The 12044-nt window shown below is 49.4% G+C and overlaps 1 protein-coding gene across 5 annotated transcripts in view; it reads left to right on the top strand.

The window, feature by feature from the left end:
- LOC106570560 (rho family-interacting cell polarization regulator 2) overlaps positions 1-12044 on the top strand; it is a 93700-nt gene that overhangs the window by 80556 nt on the left and 1100 nt on the right. For 3 of the 5 annotated variants that reach the window (XM_045694928.2, XM_045694927.2, XM_045694929.2), the window contains exons 12-24: positions 268-397; positions 740-976; positions 2623-3062; positions 3170-3434; positions 4035-4204; positions 5847-6015; positions 6253-6385; positions 6959-7123; positions 9246-9422; positions 10308-10510; positions 10690-10773; positions 10908-10998; positions 11092-12044. The exon at positions 11092-12044 is cut by the window's right edge and continues 1100 nt beyond it. In XM_045694928.2, the coding sequence (XP_045550884.1) occupies positions 268-397; positions 740-976; positions 2623-3062; positions 3170-3434; positions 4035-4204; positions 5847-6015; positions 6253-6385; positions 6959-7123; positions 9246-9422; positions 10308-10510; positions 10690-10773; positions 10908-10998; positions 11092-11192 (2365 nt within the window). In that variant the 3' untranslated portion in view covers positions 11193-12044. The remainder of the gene's footprint in view (positions 1-267; positions 398-739; positions 977-2622; positions 3063-3169; positions 3435-4034; positions 4205-5846; positions 6016-6252; positions 6386-6958; positions 7124-9245; positions 9423-10307; positions 10511-10689; positions 10774-10907; positions 10999-11091) is intronic. The other 2 variants (XM_045694931.2, XM_045694930.2) reach the window with 1 other exon arrangement.

The following is a 12044-nucleotide window of genomic DNA, read 5'->3' as shown; positions in this document are numbered from 1 at the left end:
CTGGAATGCGCTTTTAACCAATCAGCATTCAGGATTTGGAGCCACCCGTTGTATGAAGTATTCTAACTACACCATGCTACCTACAGTGGTTAGTTACAGTGGTTAATGTTGTTAATGTTGAAGTCATGAAGTTATACTGTAACGCTGCCCTCTTCTGGAGAACCTGGATGTCTGCTCCAGTGTTACAGCAGCATTCACCTAGTAGTTTATAGTTCTCTAATGGACTCTTTCCCCTTCTGACTGTCTCTCTGCTCTCCCCCCATGCAGTCCATTCGATGTGGAAGACCTGACCCTGTCTTCAGGGAACGTGAGCAAGGCCACCGCCCTACAGAGACGAGTGTCTGTCTACAGTCAGGGCACGCCAGACACACCCACCTTCCAGGACCAGTCCTTCTTTGTGAGTCCCACACAGAGCCTCCTCTCCCTGGGGTGGGATAGGGGAGGAGAGTGGGTGTATGGATCTAAGGATCTATGACTCCTAGTCCCATTGCTGTCTTATAACGCAGCATACTGCTCACTCACCTGCCTACTCACGGCACAGGATTCCTCGTTGCACTAACCCACTAACACAGCCCTTGTGTTGACTGGATTGTGAGACACAAGCTGTTGGTTTGTCTATGAATGCAGTGGCTAAGGCTAACTAACCCTAACTCACCCATCCCTCCCTCCCATCCCTCCCACCACTCACCCATTTCTCCTCCCGCCCCTCCCTCCCCTGCTCCCTTTGTGTGTGGTAAAGAAGTGGCAACCCTCCCCGACCCAGCATCGTCCCTGCCTGACCCAGCATCGCCTGTCCCCGACCCTGCATCGCCTGTCCCCGACCCTGCATCGCCTGTCCCCGACCCAGCATCGCCTGTCCTTCCTCCACGGTCTGAGGAACTCCCTGTTAGAGAAGCTGAGACGCAGTCGCTCCTTTGGCGACCTGGTCTCCCTCCGCCCCAGGCCCAAGTCCAGCCTGGAGGGTTATGTGACTGAGGTGTGCTAGGTTAGGGCTAGCCCTGATTCCCCCTGCCTGTGTGGCTGTGCCTGTTTATTGTTAGCATGCTGTCTGTGTGGCTGTTTATTGTTAGCATGCTGTCTGTGTGGCTGTTTATTGTTAGCAATCAAATCAAATCAAATGTATCTATAAAGCCCTTCTTACATCAGCTGATATCTCAAAGTGCTGTACAGAAACCCAGCCTAAAACCCCAAACAGCAAGCAATGCAGGTGTAGAAGCATGCTGTCTGTGTGGCTGCTTATTGTTAGCATGCTGTCTGTGTGGCTGTGCCTGCTTATTGTTAGCATGCTGTCTGTGTGGCTGTGGCTGCTTATTGTTAGCATGCTGTCTGTGTGGCTTGTGGCTGCTTATTGTTAGCATGCTGTCTGTGTGGCTGCTTATTGTTAGCATGCTGTCTGTGTGGCTGTGCTTGCTTATTGTTAGCAATGCTGTCTGTGTGGCTGCTTATTGTTAGCATGCTGTCTGTGTGGCTGTGGCTGCTTATTGTTAGCATGCTGTCTGTGTGGCTGTGCCTACTTATTGTTAGCATGCTGTTTGTGTGGCTGTGGCTGCTTATTGTTAGCATGCTGTCTGTGTGGCTGTGCCTGCTTATTGTTAGCATGCTGTCTGTGTGGCTGTGCCTGCTTATTGTTAGCATGCTGTCTGTGTGGCTGCTTATTGTTAGCATGTTGTCTGTTTGGCTGCTTATTGTTAGCATGCTGTCTGTGTGGCTGTGGCTGCTTATTGTTAGCATGCTGTCTGTGTGGCTGCTTATTGTTAGTATGCTGTCTGTGTGGCTGCTTATTGTTAGCATGCTGTCTGTGTGGCTGCTTATTGTTAGCATGCTGTCTGTGTGGCTGTGGCTGCTTATTGTTAGCATGCTGTCTGTGTGGCTGCTTATTGTTAGCATGCTGTCTGTGTGGCTGCTTATTGTTAGCATGCTGTCTGTGTGGCTGCTTATTGTTAGCATGCTGTCTGTGTGGCTGCTTATTGTTAGCATGCTGTCTGTGTGGCTGTGGCTGCTTATTGTTAGCATGCTGTCTATGTGCCTACTTATTGTTAGCATGCTGTCTATGTGCCTACTTATTGTTAGCATGCTGTCTATGTGCCTACTTATTGTTAGCATGCTGTCTATGTGCCTACTTATTGTTAGCATGCTGTCTATGTGCCTACTTATTGTTAGCATGCTGTCTATGTGCCTACTTATTGTTAGCATGCTGTCTATGTGCCTACTTATTGTTAGCATGCTGTCTGTGTGGCTGCTTATTGTTAGCATGCTGTCTGTGTGGCTGTGGCTGCTTATTGTTAGCATGCTGTCTGTGTGGCTGCTTATTGTTAGCATGCTGTCTATGTGCCTACTTATTGTTAGCATGCTGTCTATGTGCCAACTTATTGTTAGAATGCTTTCTGTGTGCCTGCTTATTGTTAGCATGCTGTCTGTGTGGCTGTGCCTGCTTATTGTTAGCATGCTGTCTGTGTGGCTGTGCCTGCTTATTGTTAGCATGGAGTGGCTTGTGTCAGCCGGTGTAGAACAGTAGAAGTAGAAAAGAGGAGTTAACTGATGCTCTTCTTTCTCTCACTCACTCACTCACTCACTCACTCACTCACTCACTCACTCACTCACTCACTCCCTCCCTCTCTCCAGTCCACCCTCCCTGATGACGTCTTTGAGAGCGGTGGGTGTGATAACGCCGAGTGCAAGCGCCTCTCCTTCACCTTCTCCGATACTTTAGTCTCCTCCCCCAGCCTCGCCCCCGGCCAGTCCAACCCCGAAATCACCGTCACGCCCCCTGAGACCTGCCCCCAGCCCCAAATCCCCAACGTTGAAGTCTCCGTTCGAATACATGCAGACGTAGTGGAAGAGGCAGAGGAAGGTGAGGAGGAAGAGGAGAGTCGCGGTAGCAGCGGCAGCGTGAGTACCAGCCTGGTCAGCGAGGAGGCGGAGTCAGAGTGGGAGAGGGCGGAGTCCCAGTGTAACAGAGGACCCGTCTCTCTCTGCTCGGAGAGGCAGTTGTCTGCGGTTGCTCCCGGGGGTGTGTTTCCGGACCACGCTGGGCCGGACAGGGATGGAGATGAAGATGACAGGTAATAGTTGGATGTTTTGGCTTTATGATACGCAGAGGCCAAACGAATCTCCCCTTGAGGGACAATGAAATTGTAACGTATTCTATTAAATTGTATTCTATTGTCAGCTCGGAGCTACTGAAGCCCGTAGAACTTGACACTGAAGAACCAGGCAGCTTGACCAGGCAACTGGTGAGGAGACTGACATCGTCTGACATTCTGCCCGAGGCGGGGGTTCTGAGCTGGGCTGGGGAGGGGAGCAGGGCCTTCCTGGAGAGCAGCCTGGAAGAAACCCTGCAGAGTCTGCTACTGAGGCTAGAGTCACTGGGACAACGCTGTAGAGAACTACAGGACCTGGAACAGGAAGTGATGCGCCTGGAGGACCTACTCAAGGTGAGGCCTGTACTTTCTCCTCAAGCAACTGTGTGTGCATCACAGGGTTGGGGGTCAATGCAATATTAGCTGAATTTGACATTTCATTTCTCTGTAGGAATTCATTTCAAATCCTGAATTGACTTCAGACAGAATTGACCCCAACCCTGGTGCGTTACCTGTTATATTTTACATTTTAGTCGTTTAGCAGACGCTCTTATCCAGAGCGACTAACAGGAGCAATTAAGGGTAAGTGCCTTGCTCAAGGGTACATCGACAGATTGTTCACCTACTCGGCTCGGGGATTCAAACCAGCGACCTTTCGGTTACTAGCCCAATGCTCTTAACCACTAGGCTACCTTCAGTTCAAGCTGAGGCTACATTGTTTCTGTTGATCTTTATGAAAATGTATTATCTGCTGAAAAATGTGTAAGAGTGGTAGTTTATGATAGTTGTTTATGTACAAAAGTTTTGTGACTGTAGCCTCATCGTAGCCTTGACATCCAGTTTAATCCCCTATGGCTGCAGGTCGTCTCTCCCTCAGTAGTAGGCCAACCTAGTCTGGCATTACTAGGCAACCCACACCCTGCAGGGTTTTTCAGGGTCTGATCTCTCCCTCAGTGCCGTCTCCCGGGCCACAGGAGCAGGTCGTCCAGCCTCAGCCTGATGGTTGAGAGCGCCCTGGAGAGCTTCGACTTCCTCAACACCTCCGACTTTGACGACGATGACACGGGTGATGACCACGCCCTCCAACACTCCGTGTTCTTTGACATGGAGGCGGAGAGCATCGGGTAGGTCAGGAGGGAGGGACGGGAGGAGGGGGTGTCCTTTCGCTAGTCTACTACCCCTCTGTCCCTGCCTGGGAGATGGTGGTGGTGACCCTGCCTGTCTCCTTCCATCGGCCTCTAACCTCTGTCTGCTAACCCCACTGTCCCTCCACGGCCAATGAGATTCTACTGGGCCTGTGTATGTGTGTGGGACTAACCCAGACTGTTTTTCTCCCCTCTGTCTCTCTCCCCCCCTCTATCTGTCTCTTCCCCCCCTCTATCTGTCTCTCTCCCCCCTCTATCTGTCTCTCTCCCCCCCCTCTATCTGTCTCTCTCCCCCGCCCTATCTGTCTCTCTCTCCCCCGCCCTATCTGTCTCTCTCTCCCCCGCCCTATCTGTCTCTCTCTCCCCCGCCCTATCTGTCTCTCTCTCCCCCGCCCTATCTGTCTCTCTCTCCCCCCCCTCTATGTCTCTCTCTCCCCCCTTCTATGTCTCTCTCCCCCCCTATCTGTCTCTCTCCCCCCCTCTATGTCTCTCTCTCCCCCCCTCTATGTCTCTCTCTCCCCCCCTCTATGTCTCTCTCTCCCACCCTCTATGTCTCTCTCTCCCCCCCTATCTGTCTCTCTCCCCCCCTATCTGTCTCTCTCCCCCTCTATCTGTCTCTCTCCCCCTCTATCTGTCTCTCTCCCCCTCTATCTGTCTCTCGCCCCCCTCTATCTGTCTCTCGCCCCCCTCTATCTGTCTCTCGCCCCCCTCTATCTGTCTCTCTCCCCCTCTCTATCTGTCTCTCTCCCCCTCTCTATCTGTCTCTCTCCCCCCCTCTATCTCTCTCTCCCCCCCTCTATCTGTCTCTCTCCCCCCCTCTATCTGTCTCTCTCCCCCCCTCTATCTGTCTCTCTCCCCCCCTCTATCTGTCTCTCTCCCCCCATCTGTCTCTCTCCCCCCTCTATCTCTCTCCCCCCTCTATCTGTCTCTCTCCCCCCCTCTCTGTCTCTCTCCCCCCTCTGTCTCTCTCTCCCCCCTCTCTCTCCCCCTCTGTCTCTCTCCCCCCATCTGTCTCTCTCCCCCCATCTGTCTCTCTCCCCCCTCTATCTGTCACTCTCCCCCCTATCTGTCTCTCCCCCATCTGTCTCTCTCCCACCTGTCCCCCATCTGTCTCTCTCCCCCTATCTGTCTCTCTCCCCCTATCTGTCTCTCTCCCCCTCTATCTGTCTAACAGTTTGCCTAATTTCAGTTTGTGACAAAACAAGCACTCAGTGTAGAGAATCATCGTACCATCTAAACCGCTGTGAAATATCTTTTCAATAACCAAAAATATTGTATTTTCAGCTGCTTGAAGTTGGTGTACAAACCCGAAAGTAAAAGACGCAAAAACGAAACTTAAGAACTGTAAGCTTAGAAATAGCATACATAGAACATATCTACCACTTCTTAGACTTGCTTCCAATGAGAATGACAGATCTATGTGAATTTTGTCAGGTCGCCCCAAAAAATTTAATATTGTAGCTTTAAATTAATGGATTCATACTGCATTCAACTCTAGCATCCCATATCATGCTGATTCACATGATATGTATACTAATGGCTTTAGTAGTGATAGTAGTGCACTTCTATACTCTGCTGCTTCCTTCTGGTGACTGTGTGTATCTCCTGTCTGTCTTAACAGACCTGGGGGCCAGCACCCAGAGGCCAGGGGTCACCTGAGTGAAGCCCTGATGGAGGACACTGGGGTGGGCAACAGTGTACCCGGCAGCCCCCTGCCTCTCACCACCGGCAACGAGAACCTGGACGTGGCCATCGTCATTCACCTGCAGTACTGCGACCATCTCATCCAGGTGAATTAACATGTTCCAGTCATTTCAAACTGCGCCACAGGAGGAGTCCCACAGGAGGAGTCCCACAGGAGGAGTCCCACAGGAGGAGTCCCACAGGAGGAGTCCCACAGGAGGAGTCCCACAGGAGGAGTGGGACTTGAGGGGGCTAGTTCACTGAGCAGTGTGTTTTCGTCTTTCTGACTTACACATTCACATAACACATGTATCCATAATTTTTTGGTCTGTGTGTAATGACAGCTCCTGTCCAGTGGGGGGAGCCCTTGGCAGCGTCGAGCCCAGCTCCAGAAGCTCTCAGCTCAGACTCAGCTGTTAGAGGAACTGGGAGAGATCAGCACAGAACGCCTGGGGAGCATCACCTCTGCTGCTGACGGTGAGTAGTCTACTCTGGAGCAGGGGACAGAGTCATGGGAGCAGTGAGACTTTTTTTACCCCTTTTTCTCCCCAATTTCGTGGTATCCAATTGGTAGTTACAGTCTTGTCTCCTCGCTGCAACTCCCGTACGGACTCGGGAGAGACAAAGGTTGAGAGCCATGCGTCCTCCGAAACACAACCCAACCAAACCGCACTGCTTCTTGACACAATACCCACTTAACCCGGAAGCCAGCCGCACCAATGTGTCAGAGGAAACACCGTACAGCATGCACTGCGCCCGGCCCGCCACAGGAGTTGCTAGAAAGCTATGGGACAAGGACATTCCTGCTGGCCAAACCCTCCCCTAACCCGGACGACGCTGGGCCAATTGTGCGCCGCCCCATGGGTCTCCCGGTGGTGGCCGGCTGCGACAGAGCCTGGACTCGAACCAGGATCTCTAGTGGCACAGCCTGCGCCACTCGGGAGTCCCACAGGAGGAGTCTAATTCACTGAGCAGTGTGTTTTCGTCTTTCTGACTTACACATTTATCTAGAACCTAATAATGAATCTCCGTCTGTCCTCTCTCTCTCAGTGCTCCCAGGGCTGGCGGAGCGGCCTGCTCGGATGGCTCTGTGGTCGGAGTGTAGTGGTTCTGGTGCACTGTTCCACGCTACGCTGGACCAGGTGCTCAAACACATGCACCACAGCTACACCGGCCCACTGCAGGAGAGACACCCACACACCGCAGCTGACACGGGTAGCCACTTTTCTTTATATGTCTTAAACTGTATAACTACTGTATTGTGTTTAACTATGTGTGTCCAACATACAGTACTTTGCAAATGCAGCTTATTTCTATGTGAAAACTGAAATGATCTATTCATTCCTTTTTCCATTTTAGTATGCCAATTGAGTATCATATTGTGATTTGTTTTTTATACAGTGCATTCGGAAATTATTCAGACCCCTTGACTTTTTCCACATTTTGTTACGTTACAGCTTTATTCTAAAATTGATTAAATTAGTTTTTTTCGTCATCAACCCATACTCAATACTGCTGAATGACAAAGCGTCAGGTTGGACGGGGAGCGTCGCTCTGTCCGGTTGGACGGGGAGCGTCGCTCTGTCCGGTTGGACGGGGAGCGTCGCTCGCTCTGTCAGGTTGGACGGGGAGCGTCGCTCGCTCTGTCAGGTTGGACGGGGAGCGTCGCTCGCTATCTCAGGTTGGACGGGGAGCGTCGCTCGCTCTGTCAGGTTGGACGGGGAGCGTCGCTCGCTCTGTCAGGTTGGACGGGGAGCGTCGCTCGCTCTGTCAGGTTGGACGGGGAGCGTCGCTCGCTCTGTCAGGTTGGACGGGGAGCGTCGCTCGCTCTGTCAGGTTGGACGGGGAGCGTCGCTCGCTCTGTCAGGTTGGACGGGGAGCGTCGCTCGCTCTGTCAGGTTGGACGGGGAGCGTCGCTCGCTCTGTCAGGTTGGACGGGGAGCGTCGCTCGCTCTGTCAGGTTGGACAGGGGGAGCGTCGCTCGCTCTGTCAGGTTGGACAGGGGGAGCGTCGCTGCACAGGTATTTCATTTCTCTCAAGAGATGTTCGATCGAGTTCAGGTCCGTGCTCTGGCTGGGTCACTCAAGGGAAAAAAAATTGTACCCTTCCCCAGATCTGTGCCTTGTCACAATCCTGTCTTGGAGTGCTATGGACAATTCTTTCAACCTCATGGCTTGGTTTTTGCTCTGACATGCACTGTCAACTGTGGGACCTTATATAGACAGCTGTGTGCCTTTCCAAATCATGTCCAAACAATTGAATTTACCACAGGTGAACTCCAATCACGCTGTAGAAACATTTCAAGTATAATTAATGGAAACAGGATGCACCTGATCTAAATTTGAGTCTCATAGCAAAGGGTCTGAATACTTTTGTAAATAAGGTATTTCTGTTTTTAGTTTTTATAAATTTGCAAACATTTTGGAAAAACTGTTTTCGCTTTGTCATTATGGGGTATTGTGTGTAGATTGAGGGGGATTTAAAAAAAAAAAACATTTTTAGAATAAGGCTGTAACGTAACAATGTAGAAAAAGTCTAGGGGTGTGAATACTTTCGGGAATGCACTGTATATTAGGGATTGATTGTTGTATATATTAAGGGTATGTGAGACCAGGGAGATGTACCTGTCCAAAGTTGTTTATTAGGAAATTAAACTGGACTACTTAGCTCAATTTATAAAATAAACAAATAATTTGGTCTCATTGTTTGTTTCCACCACAATTGCCGCCTAACCTTACTGCATCCCCCCTCCAAAAGGACCACAATGGAAATATACCTTTAAGCTTCATTGTGTTATCCTTGATGATTTTCTTAAATTGTATGTGGAGGCGTCACCGGGTGGAGCACCCTTATGTGTATTTATGGTCTAATCAATGGTCTAATCAATCAATCAATCAACAGGTGTGGCTGAAAAAGCCAAATCCACTCATTTGAAGGGGTGTCCACATACACTTTGTATAGAATATATATATATATATATATATATATATATATATATATATATATATATAACCAAAAGTATGACAAGTATGGTGTGTTTGTGATTAAGTCTGATTATTTATATTATATAACCAATGTCATTTAGCAGACGTTTTTATCCAAAGCGACTTAGTCAATGCTGCATATATAATTACATCATGGTATGTAGTGCAGCAGTAGTCACTGTATATATCTCACACGGCCGTCTCAGTATATATCTCACACGGCTGTCTCAGTACTGTCACTGTATATATCTCACACGGCTGTCTCAGTACTGTCACTGTATATATCTCACACGGCCGTCTCAGTACTGTCACTGTATATATCTCACACGGATGCCTCTCTCTTCCCTCCCCAGTGATCCGGCTGGTGGTGAGTGAGATGGTGGACAGGAGTGATCTGGCCTCCTCCCCTACCTGCCACCCCCCTTCGGCCCTGTCCCAGGACGTGGTCACAGTGTTCCAGTTCCAAAGCTACGTCTCAGAGCACAGCGTGGAGGACATGGAGGAACACCTATTGCAGGTGGCCAGAGAAGGTAAGACTCAGGACCAACACACATTCTGACGTACATGTTATTCAATAATTTCATCCAAACTGCTCACGTGCGTCTTCATAGCCAGGCGCTAAAATAGAACTTGGTTCAATTCTTGACTCGTGACTCACGTCAAGTCCCGCCCATCCCATCTCCTCATTGGTTTTTAGGAGTACATACCCACGTGGTTGATTGAAAGATGAACTGAGGTCCATACTCCAGTCCAGTTGGTGGTGGTAATGCACCTTAAAGTTGGTTGCCAACCGCCATATAAAGTCAGAAGAAGACTGAAGGAGGAGAGATTATTTGATTTGATTTAACTAGGCAAGTCAGTTAAGAACAAATTCTTATTTTACAATGATGGCCTACTCCGGCCAAACCCTCCCCTAACCCGGACGACGCTGGGACAGTTGTGCGCTGCCCTATGGCAGATAACTAGAAACTAACTAGGTTTCCCCTTTTATCTGTGGATTAATTGTCAAGAGTAGAGAACACTCAATTTTGTGTGACTCAAAATGGGTCAAAATTCTACAAAGATCCAGAGAAAAAGGGCAGAGTGTATTTCAGGTAAATTAACAACCCAATGTTTATATCCAAGGATAAATTGTCTAGCAACAGCAAGCTAGCTAGCTAGCTGGCCATGAATGTTTCATGTGTTTTCGACCTGTCCCCAAATTAAAATAGTTGGTTCAGAGTTTGTTTTGATATTTCTACCTACGTGTCCTGATCACGTCTGGTGTGGATGGACAAAATCACCATGCGAGCGATGGCGGACGCACGTGTTTGCCCGGCGTATTCAGCATGTGAGGGGGTCCAAACATGGTCCACTGAACAAAACTAGCTTGTAAATACCTGTGAGTTAATTTAGTTATTTTGTCCTCCCCTCAGCTGTGTTTGCGGAGGGCCTGAGTGGTGGCGACTCGGAGCGTTGTCTAAAGGAACTAGAAGAGGTCTCACACACCGTCCTGTGTCCCCGGCAGCAGACCCTCAGGGCCCTGGCCTCCCTCCTCTCCCACCAAGACCCCCAGCTCAGCGAGGCTGCAGCTGCCTACATCACCTCTGCTTCCTCACATACACCCTTCAGGTCAAAGGTCAGTGTGTGCGTGTCAGTAGGCTTGATCCTTGACCCGCTCCGGCTAAATTAAACCCAGCCCTAATATAAACACCATTTGTCTTTCAAGGTCACTAAGCCTGTCTAGAATACTGGACAGGTGCTATGACAGGGCAGCAACTTCAGTTTGTTCATTTGTGTTTCTGTGTGTCTTTACAGGCGGTGGATTGCTACACACAGGCCTTGTGGGAGGCTGGAGTTCAAACCCAAAGGTCTGCCTGTGCTGCTCTTAGCTGTCTACAGGTCAGTGTATCTTTTCACTTTTAGCTATAGAACAAGCGACATTTCCCCTTCATATTCATATGATGCATCTTATTATGACGTCTCTCTGAAGCGAGAGGATCTCCTATTACACCGGTTTTCTTTCTCCATCTCAGGCAGTAGAGAGCCTCTGGGCGGTGGTATCTCTGTGTGACTCGGCAGACGAGGAGCTTCGCCATGTTGCCATGGAAACCCTGCTCACTTTCGGTGAGTGACAGTTTGACAAAAAAAATCTTCTGTCCATTTTAGCCCAATCAACATCTGTTTTGAGCAAGATGAATTTGATTGACTGTTATACAGGTGAGGAGGGTCGTCTGGCGTATGAGCAGCTGGACACGATGCCCAGAGAGATGGTACGACTGGGGACGCGGCGAGGGAACGCCGTCACCACCGCCTTCTGAAACCACAGGACTAACTAACTTAACCTAGGAGCATCGCATCCACAGGAGGGGGACAACCCCCCTAGAACAAACCCTCTAGCCCCCCCCGCTGTGCCTGTGCTTTGAGCCATGCAGACTGGACATGCGTTTAAATGGACACAGCTAGGGGGAGTGGCCGCATCAACTCAGAGGAGCCCAACTAAACATTGAAGGGCCACGTCTCATCCTTATCAACAGACTGGTGTAAATCCTAACTGTCCATTCTCTGACCACCACTATTAAACCATCTCTCACTGCACAGACAGAGCATCTTCACCATCATAACTTATTATGATTATCATGATTATTATCACGACTGTGTTTGATTTATGATATCCTTAAATAACTGCTATTCATTTGTTTTAGTAGGTGACGTTCATTAGACAAACGGTTGTTTGCGCTTTTGGAATTGCACTGTGGCAGAAATGTAAATATAATAGCATTATACTCTGAACTGGATTGATTTGGTCTGGTATGTACTGTTGAGATTCAGGGATTTTACAGACAGTTTGAACACTTTCTGTCAGAGGGTGCCATGACAGTCAAATCGCTCGGAAGGAGGTAGTTAAAAGCAACGTTCGCAAGTCATCATCAACATGCATGAAGAAGGCAGTCTTTCCCTAGATAGTAGTTACCAGTAAGCAACGTTCTCACTCCAACATGCACAACATGAAGAGAGAGTCATACTTGGACTGCCTTTCAAACTAATCTAAGTTCTCTACTCACACATGCCTGGGATCTACATGTTTGAATGTCTGCTTGCTGCGAACTGATTTGACATTTGATCATGATCTATTTAATTGGAAGCAGGTACGAATGGACTCGAGGAGTGAG

The sequence above is a fragment of the Salmo salar genome, chromosome 14, assembly GCF_965601325.2.
Source record: "Salmo salar chromosome 14, fSalSal1, whole genome shotgun sequence".
In the NCBI taxonomy this organism is placed as follows: Eukaryota; Metazoa; Chordata; class Actinopteri; order Salmoniformes; family Salmonidae; genus Salmo; species Salmo salar.
This window is presented reverse-complemented; position numbering and strand designations above follow the sequence as displayed.